General features: G+C 43.5%; 1 protein-coding gene across 1 annotated transcript; it reads right to left on the bottom strand.

Moving 5' to 3' along the window:
• Positions 1–473: 473 nt before the first annotated feature.
• znf219 (zinc finger protein 219) lies at positions 474–20,034 on the bottom strand. Its single transcript, XM_028564699.1, has 5 exons — positions 19,917–20,034; positions 10,478–10,562; positions 7,851–10,218; positions 7,527–7,673; positions 474–5,636 (listed from the first exon to the last, which is right to left on the bottom strand). Exons 3-5 carry the CDS (start codon positions 10,213–10,215, stop codon positions 4,447–4,449), a joined length of 3,702 nt encoding a protein of 1,233 aa, XP_028420500.1. The 5' UTR covers positions 10,216–10,218; positions 10,478–10,562; positions 19,917–20,034; the 3' UTR covers positions 474–4,446.
• Positions 20,035–27,484: the final 7,450 nt, after the last annotated feature.

Raw genomic sequence — 27,484 nt, forward strand, 5'->3', positions numbered from 1 at the left:
TACTTCTAGTTCTAGATATCTTGTCTCGTGTCACGATATCATTTTATTGCCCAGCCCCAGGGTGGAGATATAATCTCTCCACCTAGTCCTGGGTCTTACCCGAGGCCTCTTCCCAGCTGGATGTGCCTGAAACACCTTCCTAGGATGCACGCGTCCAGGGGGCATCCTTACCAGATGCCCCAACCAACCTCAGCTGGGGTGTCCCCGCTTCCTGCAATTCCACTCAAAGCCACAAGACGGTTCCCTTGTCTATAAGTAGTGTCTGAAGCATCTTAATTCAGACTGGATCGGATGTAGTGAAGCATCCTAAACTTCTCTTCACATAAACAAGTTTAACAAGCAATAAATACATATTCATACAGTCAGGCGTCTGGGGGTTTATTGTGATCATACAGTATAGTGTGAGTATTTAAAACTTAAAAGAGAAATGGCATCGGGTGTAGAAAGACATGACAACAAGGTACCGGGTTATTTTGTTTGTGTTTATTTATTTCTAATGTGTTTCATTTTTTAAAATTATTTTTTTTTTTTATCTGTCCACAAAGTCATATTAGTCACTACTATGTTAGATCAGTTTTCCCTCACTGCAATGGCAGTAAACTACACAAGAGCCCAAACCCAGCATGGTCCCCTCACCTCGTAAAGATTTGTCATTTCACAATAAACAACGCCTTCAAAATGGTCAGACCTGTAGATGTTGTATGTGTATGATCAGCCCATATAATAGCAACTGAATTATTATCCTTTTGGTGAAATTATCTGATTCACGATCAGGAGATTAAGGTGCAATTTCCACGTGTTTGAAAATTCACAAAGGAGCCACATTGTATGCAGCTGAAAACAGTGCAAATTTAAAGGAATAGTTTGTTTTGAAGAGAATTTTGCCATTTTATTTTCCAACCAAACTCAAGTATGCTTTTTGGTGAACTTTAAGGTAGTTTGAATAGCGAGCTCGCCCTTGCTTTGCTCAATTAACAGATGTCTAACTAGGCGCACCTCTCTAAAATGGGGAATGTTTTGGGATCAAATAGATCCAAACTCCTCAGTGATGAAGGATTTGGAAATATTTGATAAAAAAAAAAACACACACACACATTAAAGTCACCCCATGTGTTTCTTAGTAAATAGGCAAAATAGAATGAATCAAACTATACCTCAAATAGTAAAACTATTGGCTCAAGTGCTGCTTTCGTCTTTTAGATCGATGTGCAAGAAATTTGGGCATGGGGTTTGAGTCAAAGGCTGCCTTTTTGCATTCAAATCTCCAGAGAAGAACGCTACTTAGACAAAAGGGTTTGTTTTGAAAACCTGTCATCACCGAGGACATTTTTGTCATTAGACATCTAGATTGATTGGCAGGCTGTTTTATTCCCATCTGCCGGTGGGAGGAGTAGAAGGGGCCATCACTCAGGTTTGTGCTCTCTTTAAAAAAACACAACATCTCTAGTGCTATCTGTACAACATTCAACAACACATTTCTCTTGTTTGTTTGTTTTTTTTGCTGTTTTTTTTTAACCATAATGCCAAAACAATAATAATTATCATTATAAGAAGAGCATTTTTCCATCTCAACGGCATTGAACAAACACCACACAAACTGAAATAAAAATCTAATAAAGGCCTCAATACCAGATAGTACACGTCACCTTCAAGTGGTGCTAGCGATAGACAGTTTACGGACGAGAGCGCGACATGGAGGAAGAGCAAGCATGAGAGAGAGAGAGAGAGAGAGAGAGAGAGAGAGCGAGAGCGAGAGAGAAAGAAAAGGAGGGAGGATGGGTTAAAGAGAGAGAGGAAATAGAGAAGTGAATTATTTTGTTTTCTTAAGTTGATACATGCTTTAGTGTCACCTCGGACATGTTTTGGCACTGTGATGAGATAATATTCATTAGACTTGGGCTTTGGTTTACAAAGGGTTAGTATTAAAGACCAAAAGTTGTCCAACCCTACATCTATAATGATTTTTCTTGTCTAAAGGTTAGGTAGTCCATTCTTTCAAGAGTCTAGCCATGCTAGATTGTAATAAGGCCTAGTGGCCTTGTTTAGGGCCGAACAGGCCTGAACAGAAGAGAGAAATCTGGTATGAAAACATCTTCCCCCAGGAGAGAGGGGTCAAGAGGTAAAGACACGAGAAAGGGATTAAGGAAATGAGTGGAGGTGATGAAGGAGAAGAGGAAGAAAAGAGAGGAGAGAGAAGGGGAAGGACGGAGACAGAGAGGAAGAAAGAGTGTGATGTAGGCTAAGTGCTTTTGGTGAGTTTTACAAAATACACCAGGAAGTGCTTGAAACAGAAGGCACGATGGCATAGACAGTAGTTGTTAAGGAGACACCACTAAGGGACTTTCACTACAAAACTCATAAGGTGCTCTAAAGAAGGAACTTAAACACATTAATGCACATTAAGGTGTGGTTGCAAACATAGAATACCCCATCCAAAAGTAGTCAATATAGATAAATAGTTGCTAACCAGTGTGAGAGGATATTACTGTCTCACATTCATATATTTTTTTTTTTTACTCTTCTAAAGACAAGAATTCATTATAAGAGATTGATTGTTTTCATTTATAGCGGTACATGTGTTGATGTATACACAAAATTATGTATTTTGAATGAGAACTTTCTTTAACAACCAGTTCAATGGTTGGATATTTGATGCACTGATTAACTGATTGACCGATTTGGCTAATCGATGGGGTAAATCTATCGAAACCACAGCTTTACACATTTAAAACGACAACAGAAAGTGACAACTTCCATTGAAAAAACGTTTGGTCTATCGATAAAGTCAAAATAAAAACAACTACTTTGGGAACTCAAACCTTGCACAGTGCTCTGTATAGACATTCCAACTAGTCTTAGCTCACAAACATTATAATCAATATTACCTATATTGATAACCTTTTTCTGTACGCATCTTGAAATGAAAATAAACAAAAGTCTGCTTCTTTTTTTTTTTTCTTATCATTACAAAAGCTACACATATTCTACTGGGATGTCTATGCATTTGTTAGTGTTTTAATAATTACTCCTACCATTGTCTTTTTTCTTTTCTTATAAAAGAAGAAGAGAGGGAATCTACTCATCTAAAAGACACCATACCCCACAGAGTACTTGTTTCTCAGATTAAGTCCTGTTTGGCAAGGGTATACTGGTTTCTTTTTCGTCTACCTTGTATTTTCTCTCCTATGGAGAGATTGTTCCTTTTTGACACAGTTGCTAAGTCTCTGTCTCTTTAAAAAGGCTGTGTCAGTTGATTGTGTTCGGGGGCTTGGGCGACGTTCCTACAGCCCTCAATCAGACTCCCGCTCTGAGTTTTGTTCTTCTCAATGCATCTACATTGCCTTGACAACCCAACCCGCATTCGGCGCCATTGTAAACACTGAGTATTGAACTGGGACCGATTTTATCGCTCAGCCTTTGACCTCTTTCATCGCATTATACATTAATATCACATACTTTTTTTTGTTTTCTTTTCAAGCTGAGCCACAAACGTCTGCCGTCTGTGTCAAGGACATCACGCTATGATGCAGCATTTCTTTTACAACTTAACTATTCACAACACCCTAGAACCACTTTTAACAAATATATTGTACTTAAATTGTTTTAAACAGTATATTCAGATAAAATGAATGAACCTATCAGAGCCTCGATGCGCAGGAATACCAGAGACTCTCTTGACAACGTACATGAACAGGCACTAACTCAAAAAAATAAAAGAAATGTTACAAACGTTTCCGTTTTCTTTAGGACAATCGTGTAGAAACACTTTTCAGACAAACAAGGCAGTGATATATACTTGAGGGAAAGCTCGCGGCCTGCAACAGTTACCTCATGCCTTAAATTAATACCAAATAGCTTAGCTGAGATTCACAGCTTAAAACATTTCTCGACTCAACTTTCCTCCACATCTGTGTGGGTTGAGGAGGAACTTGAAGTTTGAGGTTTCAAACTGTTCAATGGTCAGTCAGGAGAACATCTCTTCCCAGCTGGCTTCAGCTTGGTCAGTATAGTAGTCTGGGATAAACAGTCCATTATTAGTGTGAAATAAATGCGTGTGAAATAATGCAGGAATTATGCCCTAGAGCTTACAAGTTTCTTTCATTTATCAAATAGGAGATTGCCTTAAAAATCATCCATCTTGGATTGAAGCTTGAAAGAAAGAGAGAAAAAAAAAGTGGCCTACAAAATCCTGTAAAGATGCATCTATGCTCTTTTGTACACAAGGTTTATTTTGTGGTTGACCGCAGTCTCAGAACTGAAGTAGACGAATAATGTTGGAGGGAAAATAACAGCTGTGACGTGATTCTCTCTGTCCTTTTCAAAACCTTAGGAGTAAAGAATCACCTGTTTGCTCTGCAAAGCTACCTGCCCCTTCATCAATTCTGAGTCAAATGTAATTGAAAACATTGAACGCTACTAATTTAAATGATGTCATCCCAAAGGATTTTAATCTGTTAAGACTCTTTCCTCCTCTCCAACCATGTGGTTGGAGCTCAGGGCTGGTGAAAGAGCCAGGGACATCCTCAGATCCTGGTCCTCTGAATCCTCCAGACTGCTGTTCTCCAAAATATCTTCCAATTCCTCCTCTTGATCTTCCTCATCCCCCTCCATCGTTCCCTTGAGTGCCAGACGGTCTCTTACATTTTTGGATACTGATGCCACGTCTGGGTGGTCGAGGATGTCGTCCAGATGGTCTTCTGTAGCCGGAGAGAGCCCGTTCAGGGTCTTGGCCTGCGTTGAGGACCATTCCCCGAGTGGTGCCTGGGACTCTGCCTCAGTAACATGCCTCCATATTGTCAGAGAGTCAAGATCAGACTTATCCATCCGGGGCTTGGTGGCCTTTGGGGCTCCATCATCATCCAAGGCGGTAGAAGGGGCTCTTTTGCGCCTGGACTTACTGGTGTGGTTGACCTGCAGGTGCATGGCCATCAGCTCTGCTGAAGATGTACGGAAAGGGCAGAACAAACACTGGCTCAGTTTGATCCCTGTTGAACTATCCCCTCCGCCATCCCCACCACCAACACCTCCTCCCTCCCCTACACTCATGCCTCCATCCTCCTCCATGCCTCCAAGGCCAGGTGAGGGGCGACGGGACAGATCCAGTGGTTCAAAACCCCCCTCTTGAGTTGAAAGCGCAGGCCCTTCCTTGTCACTCGACGACTGAACCATTCGACTAGTAGTAAGGGGCTTACGACGGGACACTTTAGGGGCCTTCGGTGGGGGTGACTCTCTAATCCAGCCTCCTTCCATTCCACCTTGGTAAAGGGCCCCCATCACCCCAGACAGATACCTGTACTGGGTCTCCAAGTCGACATCCCTTAGAGCCGCCAAGGCCTTCCGATGCTCTCGCTGGTCTGGAACCCCAAGGAGCCAGGACTGCTGGCTGGGCTGGGAGGTGGGGTCGGTTGGGCCTCGGTTGACCGGACAGTGGTTGAGCTGGGATCGGCGCTGCTTGGCCAGTCCAGAGGTTCCAGAGGTCAGACTGTGGATAGTGGAGGTGAGACCACTAGAGGAAGAATTGGAGGAGGCTGACAAGGCGTTGCGTTGCTCCCTGTGGTGCCGCTGGAGGTGGTACTTCAGCGAGCCCGACTGGGTACCGGCATAGTCACAGTGAGGACATTTGTAGGGTCTTTCACCTAAAGAAAATAAGACAGACAAAACAAAATTCAGGAAATGGTAATCAATTAAGTAAGTAAGCACCTAACCTAGGTGAAGCTTAAAGAGACCACTGATTTTGCATGTTTTAGCTAATTTATAACAAATCATACATAAATGTTATATTAGGGCTAGCCATTTTATAAAGTAACCTTTGTAGAAAAAATAATATAGAATTGGCTATATATTTATCAACCTTGCCTGTGATGGATTACACATGGCACGTTTCAAGAGCCTGCAATTTGATATAGCCTAAATATGTGTTTACCATAGTGAATGAATAGAAGACAATGGCTGTCTGCCTGAGTCAGACAAAGAAATCTGAAACACTAGAGCTTTTCTTTAAAAAATGGTGAGCAGTAATTTGCAAAATAACTTGCATGGTCTTTTAAACAGTGGTGAGTGGGAGATGTAGTTACGCATTTTGAAGGGAGATGGCAGTATTCCATCACTGATGTAAAAATTACACTGCTGGGAGGGATAAAGAGGATGGGGCATCATGCTGGAGGCATATCAACAGCAGGAAATGCATTACATATGAAAAATGTAAATGATCTTATTCACATGAGGAAAAAAATGAATACACAAAGAACACACCTCTATTGATGAATGCAGATGTACATGCAAAAGTATGAACAATTTGATGTTGCTGAAGCAAAAAAGAATGGGATAGAAATCTCGAGGGGCAATAATCTCAAGAGGACAATAATATCAAGAGAGTATTATTATAATTTAATGCCTTCACTTGAATTATTGACCATGTGGTAATCACTTAATGGCACAGAGAAGCAATAGTGCATTAGAAAAAAAGCTGTACGTTATCATGATTAATACAGCTGTGATGTGATAGGTCCTTTCAGCTATAGACGATTTTTCATAATGGCAATATGAAATAGATTTCATTGAATGCATTTTAGGCACCGTCTTGCTGGAAAGACTTGGATGTGCTCCAGTTACCAGTTGCTGGCGAATGGTGGCATCTCAGAAAAATGGAAGATGGGTCTTAATTTTGATCAAATGCATCAAGTGAAGAAAGCAAATAATAAAAAAAGCAATGGCAGTGAGTCATGCTGATAAAGTCTTATGAATATGAATCATTAATTAAGAGTGTGAGTGAGTGCTGTGAGAGTTCCCAATTTTCATTACAATCCTACTGACTTATTACCAGAAATTCAGTGCAAGTTTTTTTTTTTTCATTTTTGTTTATTTTTTTAAGTCTGGGAAAAGAGTCTGCTGGAGTGTCCTGTTCTTTAGTTAGAATTATTTTGAATGATTTGAGCTAAATTAAGGAGAACAATTACAGATTCACAACAAGATTAAAGAATGTGAATCTCAGAAAGATTAAAGGCAAAGAAATGGTCATGGAGAAATCTGTGAGCATATTTACACCTTGTCATGATGTTTACGTGGGAATCAATATACTTAAAAAAAAAAAAAACTATGCCAAACCATATTAATTTTGCACAATGTAGAGTTGGCCAAATCAATTTATTAGATCATTTGGGAAAAAAAGAGTACTATTCAAAAGTTTTCTGTAGCTTTGTTGAAGGTGAGTTTACTGACTGGTGAGAGATGTGAGCCTTTTACTAAAATTTAACCAAATTTAATCCCTGGAGTGGCTTGATTTTTTTCCTCAAAAACTACTGTTAACATACCCTCAAGCAAGGCACTTAAAGGAGTTGCTCCAGTGGGGCTGCTCGGTTGCCTGCAGTAGAGGGCTATGATTAGCGCTGGCCAGCTCTCTGGGGTGAATGTGTAAAAAAGGAAAAAGCTAGCGCTGCTAAAGCGAGGATGCTCAATGAAACCTTTCCAGGGATTTTTAAAGGTTAAAAAAGTAAATGTGGTTTGTTAAACTCACAGCAGTTTCTCACCTGTGTGAACTCTCAGGTGCACTTTGAGATGGTGTGAAGAGCGGAAGGCTTTACCACAGTAGGGGCAGTCTTTTATCCCTCTACCACGCACTCGCTCCCTGGTGGGAACTGAAGGTATGGAGGAGACTGCTGTCAAGCCATTTTCTCCTGCAAGTGAAGAGAAATGTAAAGATAACAGCTGGTGTGAATGGCCCCAAGTGAGCTTCTATTTGCAACAGAAAAACAGTATGAAAATAATATACTCTTGTGATAATAACACCATTACATGTGAGCAAGCAAACACAACCCACAAGACGAAATAGAGAAAAGAGCATGTGATTGTACCTTTGAGGCTTGAGATGACAGAGTGAAACCCCGTAGCTCCTCCTGCTTGATGTGATCCACCACTGTGCAGTTTTGATTCCTGTCTCACATCTCCGGTTTGTTGGGATCCACTACTGTGTAGCTGAGATTCCTGCCTCACTTCACCGCTACCTCGTCTTCCTAGTCCTGATCCTCTGCGACTACCACTCCCCTCCTCTTCGTCACCACCTCCTTTTTGGGGCCTCTGAGTGTGAACACGAGCATGAACCACCACCTGCTGCAGGCTGCGGAATAGCTTTCCACAGTCGGGGCATTCCCATGGCCCTCCTGCTCCACCAGACTCTTCTCTTGGATCCAAGCCTCCAAGGTAGGCTCTGACTTGTTCGGCCTCTGTGATCACCGAGTTCCGACCTGTGCCTCGCTGGCCTTGTTGCTGGCCTCGCTGGTGGGACCTCTGCTGCTGCTGGTGCTGCTGCTGTTGCTGTTGCTGCTGCTGCTGAGCTACTGCGAGGCTGCGCGCCACCAGCTGCCACCAAGTTGCCTGGTCTCCTCCTTCTGAAATTGATGTGGTAGTCTCACCTGTGCCCCCTCCTCTAGTTGCTCCCCCTCCTCTTCCTGGGTCCCCTACTCCTGAGCCGCCAATGCCGCCACCACCACCATTTCCCATCTCCGCCACCTGAGCCACTGCTTGAAGTCTCTCCATGCAGCTGGCCCCACTGCCATCATTGGGCAACCCGAGGTAGCCCAGAATGGCTGACTTGCTTGAACCCATGCCCATTCTTCCTCCAGTTTCTCTCTCTGATCTTCCTTGTCCACCTCTACCACCTCTTTGCTGGGCGAGAAGGAGGCTCGAATAGAGGGCATTGAGAGACTGATTATTAGCAGAGCCTTTGGCTTGCTGCTCTGCACCTCCTGGTCCCCCAAGGGTCCCTAGTCCTGCCTTCAGCCCAAGCTTGTTGAGATGTACTTTCATGTGGTTTTTGAGGAACCAAGGCTCTTTGAAGCCACGGCCACAAACCTGGCACTTATGGTCCAAGGAGTCCTTGTGCTTTCGCATGTGTCCTTTCAGGAACCAAGACTGGGTAAACCGCTGCCCACAAGTATCACAGCGAAATGCTGGCAGTGCGGGAGATGCAGCCGCTGTAGCTGCTGCTGTCACCTGTGCTGTACTTGGGGTTGGAGCTGGGGTATGGGTCGGGGTGGGCACAGGAGTATCAGGAGTTGTAATGATGCCCCTTGAATTGAAGGCTGGTGGCAGAGCAGGTACCTCAGGGGAAGGGTGGCAGTCCTGTAAGTGGGATGCCAGGCTCTCTTCTTGGCTGGCAGAGAAAGGACAAAGAGTGCATTTATACGGGTTGTGAAGAATGCGGACATGGCGCGCCAACTCCGAAGCCGTACGGAATTTTCCTTTGCAGGCATGGCAGCGAAACGTAGGCGCTATAGGAGTAGATGCACCCTCCCCAATTGTAGAAGAATAGGGAGGGGTCACAGAAACAGGGTCCTCTGTAAGTGGAGGGGTCAATGGTGTGCTGTCATCCAGTAAAAAGTTTGGGTTCTGCTCTGTCTGTAGGCCGTTGTCTAGACCTTTGACCTCACCATCAACATCCTCTTCTGTGAGATGCTGAATGAGAGTCTCTGGCAGTATACGCTGGTTTGGGTGACTTCTGTGATTCTGGATTAAGTCTTTGTGGTTCTGTTGAATTTTGAGGTGCTGCTTCAGGGGTGCTGAGGGGAGTCCAGTCCGGTATAGAGCTGAAGCTCGGCGGTCTCGGTCCAGACTGTGAGCTCGGGCATGAAGAGACAAAATGCTTTGAAATCGGAATCTCTTTCCGCATACGTGACAGGGAAACCTGAGCGCAGGGCCTGTTGAAGCCCCTCCCACTCCAGGTATCGCCCTGGTAACAGTATCTTTCTGGAACAGCTGGAGGTCTAGCTCGTCGTTGCAGTTTCCACTCTGCCCAGATGAGAGGGCCAGCTCCAGGGCTCCAAACCCCAGGATTGGGGCTGATGGTGTGGCTGGTGGAGAGGAGTCCAAACAAGGGCTGCATGCAGCTTCTTGTCCCCCTCCTCCTGGGAAAAGAGCCACTGCTGGGGTTGGGGACAGAGGAACTCCATCCAGGCCTTCTGCATCATCTTCTTCATCAACATTGTGGTGATTGTTGTCCCCGTGGAGGGGGAAGGGAGAGAGGGGGAAATAAGGCGTGGTGTCCGGGCTCTGAGGGGAAGGTTCGGGGCTGTGAATTGGCAGGACAACAGGGCTGTTGGGTAGAGAGAACTGGGTGTGAGGAAAAGAAGCCTGGGGGCTGTGGTCCAGGGATGGCAGTGTTGGGGGAGACTGGGGCTGCTCACAAGAAAGAGACAACACACACTCTGGCGGAGAATCCATTCTCTATAAATACAAAACACAGGGAGAAGGAGAGAGAAACAGATTGTGAAGTGGAACTGGTGACTTCGGAGGAGTTATAACTTTAAAAACCTAGAGGAAAGGTTAAATTTGCATGTTGTGCATAATTATCTTTAACTGTAACATAACCTTGACCAGATCTGGAAAAAGGCCAAGAAATAGACGTAACACAAATGGTTTTAGTTTGCCTAACAAGTTCATATGTCTGGATGGGTGAATGCATATGAAAACAGTAGAGAATTACCAGAAGTGTGTGTGATGTTATGCCATTCTTTAGTGTCTCGGCTGACTGGGGACACACTTCTGTGGCAGCCTCCTCCTTTAATTTTCTGGGGACAAAAGCAAGCAAAAAAAACCCTGCATGATTAGAAACTTAAAAATTAGTTATTTGCAATCAAAAATCTAGCTTGAAATTAAATTGCAGCCAATGTTAATGCATTTTAGCACATTATTGAAGCTATTATCTGACTAAAGACTTTATTTTACTAAATTAACAATATTAGTGTCAATGTAGGCATAAATGCTTTTATTTGAAATATTGAGCGAGGAACTGCAGGTAGCAGATTTTTGTCAAACAGGATAAAAACTAATTTCCACCAAGACTCTTTGAATGTATTCCATCATAAATGCTAATAGAAAATCAAACGCATATTCATACCAGCAGCGTTTTGAATGTGTTTTAATGCATGTAAATGTTAAGTACAAAGCAAATCTTTATTTGATCTTCATTTACTCTTCAGTCTGTGTAGGTGTCTGTGTAGGTGTATGCATGTGCTTAACTGTGTAACAGGTGTGCACCTGTTCTGCCTCCTGCATATGTTCACAATGCACTCCAGCATACTGTTAGCACATATGGGATGATTAGCGTGTGTGTGTGTGTGTGTGTGTGTGTGTGTGTGTGTGTGTGTGTGTGTGTGTGTGTGTGTGTGTTCAGGAGTTAAGGGCACCACCACAGGACATGGACTGTCCCAAACAGGATGGGCGCGCAATGTTTTGACTTCCCCACACACCCTTCCTGTGCACTCATACAGTAGCAGCATTTTTTTTCTTAAATCAGGACTGTATACAAACATGCACACTCACACACACTCATGTACAGTATGCATGCACTTCTGCACAACACTATTTGTTAAATTTACAACCTGGGTGTGGTGTTTTGGCCCATACACTGCTTAGTCATGGTCACTTGTTTAAGTAATGTACAAATGTAAGCTTATTCTACTGTTGTGTTGACTGAACTGCAACCGTCAACCCAGATAACAGAGTCAGCTGAAATGTAAAGTGTGATATACAGCATATTGAACACACAAGCATTTTGGCAAGCACGCTCACACACAAATATTTCCAGTGCACAGCAGTTAGAATGGATTTATGCACATCGGCTGTTTTCGTCCATCATTTGGTGGAGTTGAGAAGCAGCAGAGGCGCCCACAACAAAACAAAAGGTCATCAATCATTGGGGTAAAACAATGGAACATCTGTGTTCGCAGGTGTGTCGCCCATTTTTGTGTTCACGTGGCGGTATGGTCACATATGTGTTTATGTGATCAGCTGGATTTGCGTATGTGCGTGCGTGTCACTGAGCCTGGATGACAGAGATTCTTATGTAGCCGGTTGACATTTTAGCTCAGCTATGACTCACAGGGATATCACACCATATCAATCACATAAACACACACACACACACACACACACACACACACACACACACACACACACACACACAGACAGTCCTTTCTTAATCCACCATTATTGTTCTTTCACTCTGTCTTCCTTTCCCCTCTGTCTTTCTTTCCTTGATTCATACTCCTCCCATCCCCCTCTCATTCTCTCGCTCGCTCCCTCCCTCCGTCTATTATTCACTAATTTTCTTTCATTCTCTCCCTCTCTCTTTCTTTCTCTCCTGCAGTGTTGCCAGTTGGCAGAGTGCCAGGGAATGCTGATATCAGCTGGTAGATTGGGCCCTGCCAACATGGCGAAGAGCAGAAATGAGAAAGGAGGCAGACAGAGGGAAAGAAAGAGAGACAGAGAGAAACATATAGTGCAGTGAAAAACTGGGCAGCATTAAAAAAAAAACAGTCAGAAGCCATGTGAAAGAAAATGATTTAATGCGATTGCCAGCATGGTGTTGAGGGGAAAAGGGGGAAGAAAAATCGGGTAAAGAGATAGACATGCTGGAACAGAGAATAGGAGAAAAATCAGAGTGGTGGAGTGGCAGGCTGGGGCATAACATGAAGCGAGAACAAGAGATTTAAAAATCATTTGAAAAAGTCAATACATCCAGACAGAGAGAGATACAGAAAGGGGAAAGATAGAAAAAGGGACACTGGGTATCTCAATGTGTTTGCAGTAGTGTTAAGTCTGATGGCATTATCATATGAATATCACCATCACAACGCATTGTTCCACCGTGACGGTGGCTGTCGCCAACCACCGGCCCTGTCATGCCAATAAAGAAAATTTGGATAGATGGAGAGAAGGAGATAAGGTGCAGCAATGGATGCAAGGAAAGGGGGTTGGGGCGACTGAGGGACACAAATCAGATTGGAATCAGGTGGAGCAGATGCACACAAAACCCAGGTTTTAATGAACCAAGAAAAGCAGTGAAGAACCATTCACCTAAACCACCTCCGGACACGGTCGAAGACACATTTGTCCGCTTAACTAACAAAGGCAATTAATTCCCAACCTGGAGATTTGAGGTACTTCTGGATGCAGTTGCACTCAGAAAATGCAACCAAATAGATTGTGCAGGTGCCCAACAAGGTGTTAACTGTCAAGTTTAAAGGATGTATGAAGAAGAGATGCATGCAGTTTTGTGAGAGAAGGAGAGATCCGATTTTAAAAGATCATCACGGAAAAGCATTTTTGATGTGAGGTGCAAATGTAATCCACCTAAATCATAGTCAGTCTTGATGTAAGATGCACATTGATACTGGATACAACAAGTATGGAGAGAGAGAAAAAAAATATTAAAGTGGATTTAAACTGCTCTTTCAGAGATTTTTTTCTCCGACCGTGAAATTTGCAGTGTGCGTGCACCAGTTTAACATCATTGCAATTCACACAGTAATGACAGCTTAAAAGCATATCCTTGTTGTGTTACACATTGCCATGATCTTGTCATTACAGTAATTACAGTGTAACTTTGTGGGCACTGAGATAACTGATGTAAAGTACTGAATAACTGGATATTAGTTTTCATGACAGAGGTCAATTATGCAAACTTTCTTTTTTAAGCCCACCCCGCCCCCCCCAAAAGAAAATTGTTTAAATACTGATAATTATTGCTCGTGTTGTGTCACAAGGTGTGTGTAGAGGGAAAGAGGGGAGGTTGGTGAGTCAAACATCACATCCGTGATAAACCGTTGCTGAGAAAATAGGAGCGTGATATGTTCAGACAAGTTTATTTTTGGGGGGTTTTGATGTCATTGTGTAAATATCCACTGAGTGGTACAGTTTTATTTTGAAGGCTAACTGCATGTTTGTACATGCCAGAATGCTACACATCAAAAATAAATGAGGGTGTGATCACCTTTCACTTAGTTTTTTTTAAAGTGTGTGTGTGTGTGTGTGTGTGTGTGTGTGTATGTGTGTGAGATATGAGTGTAATTTATGTTATAGTCTGTGTAAGAGGGTTTGTGTATTGTAGCCGTTGCAGATACCTTTTTGGCTTTTTAGCTTTTATAGCCAAGCAGTACCTACTTACAACCCCTCGCGCAGTTTGCATGATTAAGTCTGTGGATCGTAAGAGTGTGATTTGCCCTTCTTAAGTTGTTTCATTTCTATGTAGTTCAAGGAGGGCTGCTGTATTTTACAAGGAAAAAGGAAGGAGACAGAAAAATAAGCATCAATTTCTGTAGCATTAATAGGTTTGTTTTTTCTTCTTTCCAACCTTGTTAACCATATCACAACCGCTACAATTTATTTTGTGACCCCCTTGGGTGGTTGAGGACCCTGGCCTGCAGGGATGCTGAATAGGGAATAGAGTACAGACCAACTACCTCTGTGTTCTTATCTGTGCCTGTATGTGTGTGTTTGTTGCGCGTGTCCTTCTCCATGTACCTAAAAATAGGCATCTCCAAGGTCTCTGGCCTGGGCCTTAGGGCATAAAGTAAACTGTGTATCTGGAGGATGTGTATGTCTTTGTGTGTGTACTTCAGTGAATCCTTACAAGTGTACCTTTCTTCAAGCTGTATTACTTGAACTCTCATGTGATGAAGCGTGTGAGAGGTGATGTGTCCTTCGGGGATAAGTGGGTGTATGTGAATTGGTATGTGAAAAAAAAAGAAAAGAAAAATGCATATGAAAGAGAAGATGAGCGATTGAGGGAGGAAGAGAGGGGGCGTCCGCTCTCTGTGTGGTACAGTATTATTTGGTCCTGATGTTTTTATCGCGTGCTCACGTGGTGAACTTCCCCACAGACGGTATTCATTTCCTTTATTTCACCTTTCCCTGAACCCCTTGCTTCACTCCCTGCTTAGCTCCAACTTTGTCTGGCTCACACTACCCCCCCCTCCCTTCATCTTCAGCAGTGATAAGGGGGAAAGTCTCCCACTGTGCCTCCACCACTAACTGTAAAGATGTGACTGGTGGATTCTTTGTACAGACACTTTTGTGTATCATTTTGGTCTGACAATGGAAGGAATATTGCTATCAAAGGGCTCACTTGTGCCTTAAAATCAAAACTACAGGCATTGGTGCTGTTTTTTGGGAAAAAATGTCCTTGAAATAGCAATATATTGGCCTTTTTGATATGTATTTTGTGAACCAGATGAAGGAGAAGTTGTGAAAATGATACATTCAGTCATAGACTCTTATCTGCCCTCAGCTTTTGCTAGATCTCCTGCTCTACTTGTGTTAATTTAACACTATCCTACTGCTTTTTTCCGTTTCTTCCTGACTAACCTTACCTCCTTTCTTCTCCTCTAACTCTGCCTCCACTCCCAATCTCCTCTCAAGCTGTTGCTCCTGCTCTTTCTGAATGAATTCCTCCTCCAGCGGACAACACGAGTCGACACTTCCCCGCAGTCGCGCAGCGCCGAAGTGGGATCGCCGCGGCGGTGCCAGATCTGAGAGAGTGAATCTGAACGCTGGAAACATCACAGCATCTCGGCAGAGTAACGAGGCTCTCGCTCCAAGTCATGCAGGCTGTGCTGTGTCTAAACCAATGAGCGGAGGCGCTGACTGACTCGTCTGATTCAGGATTACAGGATAGGAGGCCTTAAAAGAAGAATTGGTTCGGAGCATGCAAATGTCATAAGCAAATCACTGGATTTGTTTTCACTCTGATAGGCTTATCTGTGCACTCTGAAGACCACCTGCAGGGGCTGAGAGATAAAAACAAAGGAAGGGGCAATCATGCATCCCACAGGTGAAACAAACGCCTACATGCTCTTTTTATTTTATGATCCAAAAACCAAATGTGCACTGAAAACTGTCGAATAATGATCTAATTTGGATTTAAAAAAATAAATAAAAAAATCAAACCCTTCAATCAGCAATAAGCACCCCCTTCCTCTGAAGTGTCCTTAAGCAAGACGCCAACTACCCACAAGCCCCGGGGATGGTGACCCTACACCGTGCCCTCCTTGTGTAATATGTGTATCACATGTATCAGACAAGTGAACACCTATAGAGAAAAATAGAAACTGTTAACACCGGTTGATTCTTTATTTACCCTTGCTTCAGGCACACTCAATTACACTTTTATTATATACCGGTATATACTATATATTAGGGGTGGGGGAATCGATAGTATCGCCATATTTCCCTTGGCAATACTATATTGATACGCAGACGCCAAGTATGGATCTATTATTATCTATGCGTTGGTCAGTTTGCCTGCATGACAATCCCATTTTGCAGCAATATAAAACTGAAGTGAGATGAACAGACAGAGAAATGTATCTCTTTAAGATAAAACAGATGTTGACAAAGTTTCCTTTTGGGGACATCATTTGAAATTGGGAAAAAGGTAATAAATTGCAATAAATCACGGAATATTGCAATATGTTTAAAATCGCAATAATATCGTATCGTGATGATATCGTATCGTGATGATATCGTATCGTGATGATATCGTATCGTGAGGCCTCTGGTGATGTATATAGGAGTGTCAATACTTAAATCAACACCTCTCGGGGCTTGTAATTTGGGCGAAGCACCTTGCACAAGGGCACTTTGACTGTATGTTTACAGTATAAGGTTGGAAAGTAACTTGGTTTTCTATGTCAGGGCGTTTCAGCCTAAAGGTGAACGTCTGCTCAAAAAGAACTAGTTTGTGCTCCACACTGAATGCAAAAGTGTTCATGGCTGTTCTGAATGGCAGGGTGAAGCGCTGTCATAGAGAGGGGTGAGAGCGAATAATCATTTAAATAGGGGGATAACGGCGCACCTTTATCCGGCGCAGAATTTCCTAGGATGCATTCATAGTGTTGTACTCGGTTGCACACGTAAAAAGTGCCGAAAGTAGTTGTATAACGAATGAAAAAATAGAGCTTGAGCGAAGTTTAAAACGGCCTTTCTCACCTCCAAAGACCTGTCCACCTGCGGCGTGCTTACCGGATTGTAAATTCCAGAAAGTTACGGAAATGTCGGATGAACACAGTAAAGGTGTAGGAGGAGGAGGATGTTTCAGACACTGTTGGAGCATACTGACGCCTTAATACCTTCAGCCTCTCTAACTCACCTTTCAGCTCCCTCTGATCACCATCTCTTGATGATCGCGCCGCTGTGGCTCTATCTTTTTCTTGACCCGCTGGTGTTGTGACCCACTTTGCTCGCTCTGCTTTCGATATGATATGCTTTCAATTTTGGCCAAACGCACACGGGACGGGTTCTGGTTTTAGAAGAAAAAGCGAACCATCTACCTGTCCACCCCTTTTATTGTAAGAGTCAGTTTGAAACTGGCCTGCAAACTCTTTACAAGTGGCACAAGTGGCGTACTATTAATGTAGGACCCTAATGCTCTAAATACACGCTAATCCCGAGCAGGCAGCAGAACTCTCAACAGTCTCAAAATGTCACAATGCAGTAGCTTCTCCCTAACTGAGGGCAAGCAGGTGCCTCTCCCGCAGCGCGCTAATGACCCAATTATATCAATCAGAAGCCTTGATTGGTGCTAACACTCCTCTCCCTTTTTACTCTCTCTCCCTCGGTCTATTTCTCCCTCACATACAATCTCTTCCTCAAGAGCCACCTGGATGGGTTGTATGTGCCCCTTCAAGTACAGTACAGTATGTACAAAGATGGGGAGGAGAGCAGCATTGATGGTGGAGGAGGAGGAGGAGGAGGATACTACTTGAGCACAACAAGCAGAGAGAGGTCTGAATGAAGCAAAACCATCAGACTCTTTTTATGAATTTATTTTTTTTACACAGGGCCAGTGTTTCACGCCTGTTAGCACAGGGAGTTCCAGATGAGTAGCCTATTTGCGACGTGAAATCATTGTCTTGTATCGGAAAGTAGATGGACCTGTAGAGGGATACTTTTTCCAACGGAGAGGTGATTCTTTTCAGGTTCAGTTTTTGTGATATTACCACCGGCGCTTACACAAAGTCACTCAATTTCGACAAGAATTTCAACAGAATTGACCCTTTTCTTTCTTCCATAGATGATCTATCTGCTTTAAACTTGAGAAGGATTTCTTAAGACAGGATGTAGTTAAGATTTATTTGATTTAGAGAATATGTGGGGGAAAAAAAAGAAAAGGAAAAAAAAAGCCCACAACATCCCTATTTACAGGACAAGCCAGCAATGTCAACCTACTTCCACTCTGCACACACTCTCAGAAGTGTGACATTTTGGGTGGATTTAAAAAAAATAGGGCATTCCAAGATCCCTAAACATATTCCATTGGCTATAGAAAAAGCGACAGGAGTGTCTTTGGTCAACCCAGATGACACGTCTGCGTCTTATCTCATGAGGAATTTCCTCCTCGCCCCTATGATGTGCGTCAATAACGTGCAACCATTTTCAGTCGCTCTTTCCCCTCTTCTCTCTCGCGGCCATCTCAATTAGAGGCACATTAATGAAATAAATAACCATCAACAAACAATGCACTAATAAACACCCCCACTAAAATGAGATTAACCCTGCCCGCAGATGGTGTCCGCGCACAATCCCGCTTCCAAAAAATGCGATTAAAAATCATAAACAGTGGGATGTAGTTTGGAGAAGTCGGGGGTGGCGTGTGTGTGTGTGTCATGTCAGCCTATCTATCGCTCTCTCCCCTGCTCCATTTTGTTCTTAAATTTTCTATACAAAAGATTAAGGGAGGGGAAAAGACGAGTGTGTGCGAGCAGGGAGAGGACGGGAGGAAGAAAGTGCCATCATGGATTTCATCTCGAGTCCTCTGCCAATCTCCCAAACCGACATCAGTCCCAAAAAGCGACATCGAGTCCCAAAAACGCACATTTGTTTTTTTAAAACCGGAGCTGAAAACCGGTAACTTCTCTTTCCAGAATACAATTTGGCAACACGCGTTTTGCACACACACACACGGCCACAACGTTGCATGCCACACTTGCTATGCTACTTTCTGAGCTTAGTAGACACTGGAGGTGATGTTAGGACAACTAAACGGCTCGTAGTAAACATCGTAGTAAAAAGGTGGGGAAAGTATAACGTTTATTAAACACTATTACAGCCTGTGGATGCGTTTTTGCGCACATCCCAGATGAAAAGTGGCGGTGCTTATCTCGAAAACAAGGCACTACACAATGCCTAATGTGTGTCCAACAAAAGAATTAGTCCAGCTAATCGCGTCTACCCACAAATTACGCTTTGTAAATCAACTTGCTAACATGCAAAAATCCACTTTTACGCCTGGACAATATGTCTGCGGCTTATCGAAATCCTCCCGTTACGCACCGAGAACTTGTGCCTCTTTTCTTTTTTTTTTTTTTTTTTTTTTTTTTTTTTTTAGTGAAAGCTACTTTTTTGGGGCAAACGTCGTTTTCAAGCGAGGTTAACACGGGATAAAGAAGAAGAGGTAATAGCGCTGCTAAATTTCACTACTGGTTTCCTCGCGTGGATAAAAATAACTACTCGCTAGCAGAACTTGGTTCAAAGTTACGCGAATTAAAAAATAAAAAAAAATACATCATTAAACACTCCCGAGTGACTTTTCGTGCTCTTGCAACCATTTTAAAGTCGCATTTTATTTCGAGTTGGCTTGCCGAATCGACTTATTTCAAATGTTACACCGAGTGTTTTCGGAATTAAATGGAGAAACAGTGCATTTCTCCGTTATTTATATTTATTTTTTGTCATGTCACGGGCTATAGGAGGGCTCAGAGGCTACATGCATGTCGGCCACGCGCGCACATACGCCGGTTTACATACATGACACACACGTAAAGTGGTCCGGAGCGGTTACATACATACATACATGCTTCATGCCAATCACTCAAGCACACGCGCGCACACACGTACACATCCAAACTGCAAATAAAACACAACAACTATATTGGCCATTATCCCGTGTGTTGCTCGTGGAAAAGGAAAAAAAAAAAGGCATCAACAGTCGCAATAAATTCAACAATTTTGGAAATGTTTATCACCGGTGTTTCATGCCACCATGCATAAAAGTGTATATGTAAACAGAGTGGTGGATAAAATGTAAGTAGATAAATGAGGATATAGGATATATGTTGAAAGTAAAGACTCAGTGTACTTACGGGAGAGGCGGCGAGGAGATTAATGACACGACACGTCATGATTACGTTTCACTTGAATTAAATACATTACGAGTTGGGAAAAAAATGGAAATCAGGGTTGTATACAAGCATACGCCGTTTCCCCCTCCCTCCTCCCTCCGTTTGGTCACCCTCTTCTCTCCCTCTCTCTCTCTCTCTCTCTCTTACTCTCTCCTCCTCCTTCTCCTCCTCCATCTCCCTTTCTTTTCCTTCACCCTTTCTCTCCTTTCTTCTTGCATTTTTTCCCATTTATTGTACAGGAGTGGGTGAACGGGGAGAAAGCAGAGGAGAAGTGGGAGGGAGAGTGATGTAGGTTGGAAATGTTAATTATAATCTCGGCACGGGCACCATTTTACAACGCTGTCATCTCTTCACATTTGTATCCTAAATATGGCATCTGGGGTTGGCGGGTAGCTGACAGTTTAGAGAGACATTTTTTCGGGAAGGAGAAGAAGAAAGTTTCACACCAATTGGAGTGTGTTAAAAGTGATGACAGGGACGAGAGTCAGCTTAAATGTTGTGCTGAGCCACCCCGGAAGCACATGGCCACTTCCAGGATGGGAAGATACAAAGTGCACATATTTGGATGTAGGGTTCCCAACCTAAGGCCCAGGGACCACCGGGAGTCCCTAGGGAGGTTTCCAGGGGGTCCCCAGCAAAAAAAATAGCAGCAGTGGGAAAGACTAAAAGTACAGTATCGCTTTGGAAAAATACTCACTATGCAGTCGATTATTTAAATGTATATAGGCCAAGCAAAGTATGTATATGAAATTGTATCAAATGTACAAATAATACACACTTTTTGCACAGGCTGCACCCACTTTTGTCAGTTGCCAATGGTTTAGTTTTAGCAGGTGCACGTCTAGTCCAACCAATGAACCCGCATCAACATCATTTGCATTAAAGATCCCCTGCGTCTTCTTATGTGTCCCGTTATTAATGTGGTGCGACTTGATGCTGAAAGTTGAACGTATCTCAAAAGCTAAAAAGCTATAGTCTGAAATTTTTCACCTTAAAAGAATCATCTTAAAAAAAAAGAGTTGTAATGGCCGATGCCTTAGTTAACATTTTGCCTATTCGCAAATTCAGCAGACATGGAATAATGTCACCATCCCTTTGCAATGATGTTTCCGACCACCCGATGAATTAAATCCAATATTCACGCTCCTTGTAGCTCTCAAGTTGTTAGATATTTGACTTTCTTCATCAGCTAGTTGCTAACTTTGTCTGTCTGCCGTTTGGTGCTGGGAAGGCAGTGTACAGTGGGCCGTTTTGCTGAAAACAGATGCTGGGAACCCCTGCAGACATGTTTTAAGACACGTACAATTTTTTTGTGTATGAGCACTGGAGGTTTCAAATGTCCACATCACACATATGTGAGTTGCATAGTGGACCACAATTGGCTTCCATTTCCAGTTGTGATGTCACAAAATGCTGCTAGTATGTCTACGTCTTAAATTCAGACTTGAGGTGAACGCAGAGAAACTTTCCCCCTTCAAACAGTCTCCTGGTGTCAAACTCTACACATACATCACTCTACCAGTCAAACATCCAAGTGAACTATCAATAAGTAAAGCACATTTGTAAATGGAGGGAAAAAGAACTGCAGAGTTGTGTGATACTTCTCTGTGGGTTCAACACCATGAACTCTCGCCCCTCTCGCATTAGTTGTAGTCCTTGGATTAAATGTCATTATACCTTTACTCAACAGACTTTCAAATGTCAGCCCATCTGCTGCTATAAAAAGTCAGCCCATCTGCTGCTATAAAAATGCTCAACTGTAAATAGTGGACTTTAAAGCTGGGTATCGGTATTCGATACCTTTAAGGTATGGACCGAAAAAACCCACTTCCAAGTAGTATTCATTATTTGTATGTTTTTTTCCCGCAGGCAATCAGCGCAAGCGTTTTCCGGTTTAATGTGACGTGTGATTGGCCCACTACCGCAGAAGCTACAACCCATACATACCGCCTGTGGTGTGGTGAAGTCGACTTTGGTATATTGGACGGGGTTGGCAGTTCTGCGTGCAGAGATGCTTCCACTCACATGATGGGTATCAGGTATCAAATGAAGTACTTTATTGGTATCTGTATCGCTTTAAGCATACTGGTATTGTCACTGGTATTGTATTTTTAAAACAATACCCTGCCCTAGTAACCTGCCTCCACCAAATGGATTGCTTCGCATTTGCTCGGCATATCCATCTGGGAACTTTCTGTTGGAGAACTTTTGGGAAGGGGCGAAAATACTGGTTAGCTGATTGGATAAACCATCTGTCTATCACCACCTATGTTGGTGATAGACGGGACAAATCAACCAATCAGATCAAACAAAGAGCAAAAACATCTTTTCCTCTGAGAAAAGCCTCCAGTGCCGTTTTTTGCTCTTCTTTCAATGAAGGAATACTTTCTAATTCGGATAAAACTTGAGCGATAGCTACGCTCATCTCATCCATGGAAGCTGCCATATTGTTTAGGCTAACAGTCGCTTCTCGTTGCATCACACCTAAACCCGCCTCAAAACCAACGCTGATTGGTCGGTCGTTTGGCGAACGGCTCCAAATTTTCTCTATCTCAAGATGCCAGACTGATCTGCGAGTGGAAAACTGGAGCTCGCGAGATCAGGACGGTCTCACGAGGCTACTGCCCTAGGACCTGTGATGTGAAGATGAGGGTGGGAAGGGCCTTGTGCAACAACTGAGGACTGGACTTTTAAGTAAAAAGTTCTTGGTTACTTTACACCTCTGACCTGGATTTTCCACTGTGCTGCGTTCCGGCTGCGCCGCGGTTTTGTTCCGTCCTCCGCCACACGCCATACCGCACCGCGAGCGTCTCAGAAACGGAGCGTCTTGCCTGCCCGTCTCGCAGATTTTATTGTCTCTACAAGTACTTTACAGAACAATCGCGTGTTTATTAAGCTAGTGTCTACCTTCCATTCCAGGCACTCTTGTAATGAAACTCCTTGCCTTCTCTTTTCTGCCGTTGTCCTTATAAAAAGTTCTTGTTATGTTTTTCCACCTCCAAGATTAATCTCTCATGGTGTTGTAGAGGAGAGGTGTACAATATTGGGGGGGGGATGTATTTTGGTAAATTGACTGGATACTCTCGCTGTTTCACTTCCTGCCCGGCTGTTCAAACATCCTGCGGCTCGCGTGAAAATTGACCCCGGCGCGTATCTTTAGCGAAGCGGTGCGGACAGCTGCTTCACACACGCCTCTGGGACGCGGGTGGTGGAATATAAAGCATTGACTTGACTGGCTGCGATTTCTCCAGAACGCAGCGCAGACTTGCGTGGTGGAAAATAGAGGTTAGAGCGGGTGTAAAGACTTGTGTGGGTCTCATCCACCAACTTTATATCTGATTGAACTGGAATCTGGTTGAACGCATATCTACAACCTTATTATGATTGATCTAGATTTCGGACACAAATAGCCCTATAAACTTGCACTGGAGGTTCCATCCTCTTATTGTCCTTCTGGAAATGATTAAGTATTTTCATTGGACCTTCACTATCCGTTTCATCTGCTCCATCTACATCAACATTGGTTTTTAAAGTATCAAGTTCTGAATTAAACACAGATTTTGTTTTTCACCCGACTTATTCTTGCATTCCATTCTCCATTCATGTGGCATACTGTTATTGCACTGTATAAGGGCAAACGACAACAACAAAAAGCAGAGTCAAATCTACAGTACGTAGGCTAGGACGCTCGTGGAGTGGTGCAGCCCACGCACTTCTTTCCACCACCTTTCAGCCTTTATCAAAGAGAGTAACAGAGTTAGATACAGAACATATTGAAGAACAAAAAGCCAGCTGAATAGTGTTGCAGAAATGTTCACCTTTACATGTTTACTGAATTCTCTCACTTTGAGTTGATTCTTTTTAATAATAGGGCTTCCGTCTAAACGGTATTTAGAAGTAACCTCTGCCTTTGTGTGTTTACGCTGGCACATGGAAGAAACAGGAATTGTACAGTAAGTCTGAACGTTCGTCAGCTAAAGGCTGTGCGAAGGTAAATGTTGGCCGTGAAATTCAAATGTCTTTGCTGACGCAGAACATATCTCGTGGATCAGCCATTGTAAGCCTGCCATTGTGTATCTGAGAGTGACTGACTAAGTCTGTGGCACATGTGCAGTGCATGCTTCTCTCAGTGTGTGTGCATAGTAAATCAATGTGTGCATACGAGTGTGTGTGTGTTTGTGCATGTCAGCCGCTTATATATGTACAAGTGCATATATGTATGCATTCTCTGTCTGCTCATGTGTCTCTGCAACTGAACTTATGTGTGTCGGCCTTGAACATAATGTGTGTGTGTGTGTGTGTGTGTCCTATCTGTTTGTGTTTGTGTGTATGCTCACGGTACATATGTGTACGTGTTTGCGGCTGCCACAATGGCATCATCACCCGCCCCTGACGCTTTGATTGTTTTCTCCGCCGCAGCAGAAATGCACCAATTAATATGCAGAGAGTGAGTGAGACAGTGACACACACACACACACACACACACAAAACACAAAAAAACAACCGTGAGGGAGGGAGACAGGGAGGGAGGTGTGATGGAGTGAGGGGGGCAGAAGAGATGGCACTGGGAAAGAGAAAGAATAGGGGAGATGAAATGAAAGATGAAGAAAGTGTGTGTGTGTGTGTGTGTGTGTGTGTGTGTGTGTGAGAGAGAGAGAGAGATGGAGTGAGATAAGGGGCGAGGTTGGAGGGGAGAGGGGCGTAGATAGAGGGGGTGAAATCTGATAGATGCTTGAGTAAAAACAAGAGAAGGAGAGAAAGAAAAGAGTGGGGGATGAGGCTGAGGTGGGCTGAGGAGAAGTAGGAGGAGGGGGATCAATATGTACATATTCAGTGAGATATGGTGGGAAATCAATTGAAAGGAGGGGAGGAGGAATTGATTCGGGGGGTGGAGTAGGTGGAGGTAGGGGGGGGTCGCAAGGAAAGAGGGAGGGAGGAAGGAGACGACGGAGGAGGGGGAGGAGGAGTGCAGAGGTGGAGTGATATGTGGCTACGGCTGCTGTCCTTTTTGTCGCAGTGTCAGGGTATTGATACTGTAATACACTCCCACCCCCACCCCACAGACACCCCCCCCCCATCACAATGCTGCCGTGACAACGGCTGTCGCGGCGACGCCTACTGGCACAATGCAGCCTCAATACAGAGGTCACTGAAGCATCACACACACACACACACACACACACTCAAAGAGAGAGAGAGAGCAGAGCAGGCCAGAGGGAAAGAAAGGAGGGAATGAAAGAGAAAAAAGGAGGAGAAATATAAGGAGGGGAGGGAGAAGTGGAGATTAAGAGGGAGGGAGGAAGATGGATGGATAGAAAGGGATGGTGATGGAGATGGAGAGGAAAGAGGGAGGGGAAGGGTTGGGGACGTGGATTGATGGAGAGACAGGAGTGAGTGAGTGAAGGAAGGAAGGAAGGAAGGAAGGAAGGAGGTGGAGGAGAAATGTGGTGGGATAATATTACATGTGTAAAATGCCGGAGGGTGTGTGCCCATAGAAACATGTTTAATGGCTTTTATTATTGCAGGGAAGGTTGTGTGAGGTGTGTTTTATTTGGACAGGGTGATGTATGCACTGTGAGCAAACAACAAGATGTTTATTGTGTAATGTGGATCCATTTTGGACGACAAATATATGATACTCATACATACCTGCAGTGTCTAGACACTGTGAATGTGCGAGCATTTTGTTTAAAAAAATTATTTAAAATATATATATATATATATATATATATATTATTATGTTAAATGGAATTTTAGGAAATATTGGTAATAATCCTTTTTTATGATCTATTTATTTATAGCAAATCATCACTGTCCTGTGAAAGCCACGTGGCTTCAAAATGTCAGCCCTGGTTTTCAGCTTTGTGACAATGCGTTAATCTGCTTATCCAATTGGTTTCTAAATGCTTTACGTAACTTATGAAGTGGGAGAATGTCTCAACCCATGAAGGAACCCTTGATCTGTCTGTTTTGGAAAGATTTTGGAGATACGTGTTTTTCTTTGGACATTATAATGGCATTTTATCAGTTTTACATCACATCTGTTTGCTTAACCCTTGATCACCCTCTTTATAGCTGATCTATTTTATTATATTGTAATGCTGCATGGTGTTCTGTTGCTGAACAATATTTTTTCTGGTTAAAATAAGCGAGAAAATAAATATTGAGGTCTTTAATACTGTAACAATGAAACGCTCAAATCGTGCTGTAAACCTGAAATCAGTGTTCATTTAAGAGATCAGTCTGGTGGCAGATAGTTTCTGAGTGTTTTAGTGTCAAACTTGTATTCAAAGCATACAAAATAAATAAAATAAAACACACACACACACACACACTGCCTGCTCTGACCTCCCTTTGCCAAAATGTCTGTGCCGGCATATTACTGTATCTCCCTCCAACATGCACTCTCATTTACAAAAGAAATGCTTGGCTGGCTGCCTATAAGTCAGTTTATCCGCGTGAGATGACCAACGTCCCTCTTTTTCTTTCTCTTTTTTTCCTCCTCTCTCACTATCTCATACAGTGTGTGTGTGTGTGTATGATCTATAGTTCCCTGCCTCCACCCCCCACCCCCCCCACCCTCCCTGCATCACCCCCCTCCTCCCTCCCTCACCCTAACCCTTCTTAATATGATGTAAAAAGCTAATCGCATGCAAATGTCTGTTGTCCCGGTAACCGGGCCTGAAAAATCCCTTTGATGTTTCCCCCGACTCATTCTCTTCACGTTCTCTTTGTTCGCCACAGTCTCGCTGCTTTGTCAACATCCCCCCTTTTACCCCGCTCGCTCTCTCTCCTTCACCCATTCTGCAGCTCTCTCGGCCCTCTCTTAGTTCTCGCCATTAGAAAAAAAAAAAGTTCTAACTCTACTTTGTGTCTCCCTCTTTCTATAAGCCCCTCTCTCTATTCTTCCTCTCTTTTTTCTCCCCTGCCTCCTATCCCCCTCGTGCTCCTGCTCTCCCCTTGACTGTGCCTCTCTGTCTGTCTGCCCCTTCGCCCTCGCTCATTTCCCATCATTCCCACCTACTGTCTCCTGTCCTTCTCCTCTGTCGCTCCCTTTCTCTCTCCCTCAGTTCTGCCCCTTCCTGTCCCCCCCCCATTCCCCCTCTTTACCCACCCTTTATCTCTCATTCCTCTCTCTATGTCTCTCACATGCACAGATGGACACACACACTTGTGTTCTCAAACTGCCCTCCCTCCTTTAGAGAATTTGATCCCTAGACTATTTGATATGGCGCTGCACTGGAGTTATCTAATCATTCTGGTTTTTGTGAGGCCCGGTGGAAGCGGCACCACAGCTGGCTTTTACAGAATAGACCCCACTCATTACAGCACGTTTAAGGTTACGAGGTTACAGGCCCCGTTTTGAGGTTAGACCTGCTACACAGTTCACACAAACTCTAACCCTCCACTCCTCTTAAATCCACATCTGCGAGGTTGGAACTTGCATCCAGTTTTAATTCAACACAGAAAAGTAAAAAAAACAACAAAAAAAAACAGTACAATTATCAAGTAAGCATAACATGCATTTC

This window comes from Perca flavescens, chromosome 19 (genome assembly GCF_004354835.1).
Source record: "Perca flavescens isolate YP-PL-M2 chromosome 19, PFLA_1.0, whole genome shotgun sequence".
In the NCBI taxonomy this organism is placed as follows: domain Eukaryota; kingdom Metazoa; phylum Chordata; class Actinopteri; order Perciformes; family Percidae; genus Perca; species Perca flavescens.

What these genes read in the sequence shown, in the direction of transcription:
- znf219 (XM_028564699.1), bottom strand. Translation starts at nt 10,215, where the DNA reads ATGGATTCTCCGCCAGAGTGTGTGTTGTCTCTTTCTTGTGAGCAGCCC. An exon ending in TGTCATCTCAAGCCTCAAAG is followed by an intron (nt 7,674 to 7,850) that starts GTACAATCACAT and finishes CTTCACTTGCAG; the next exon opens with GAGAAAATGGCTTGACAGCA. An exon ending in GCACCTGAGAGTTCACACAG is followed by an intron (nt 5,637 to 7,526) that starts GTGAGAAACTGC and finishes TATTTTCTTTAG; the next exon opens with GTGAAAGACCCTACAAATGT.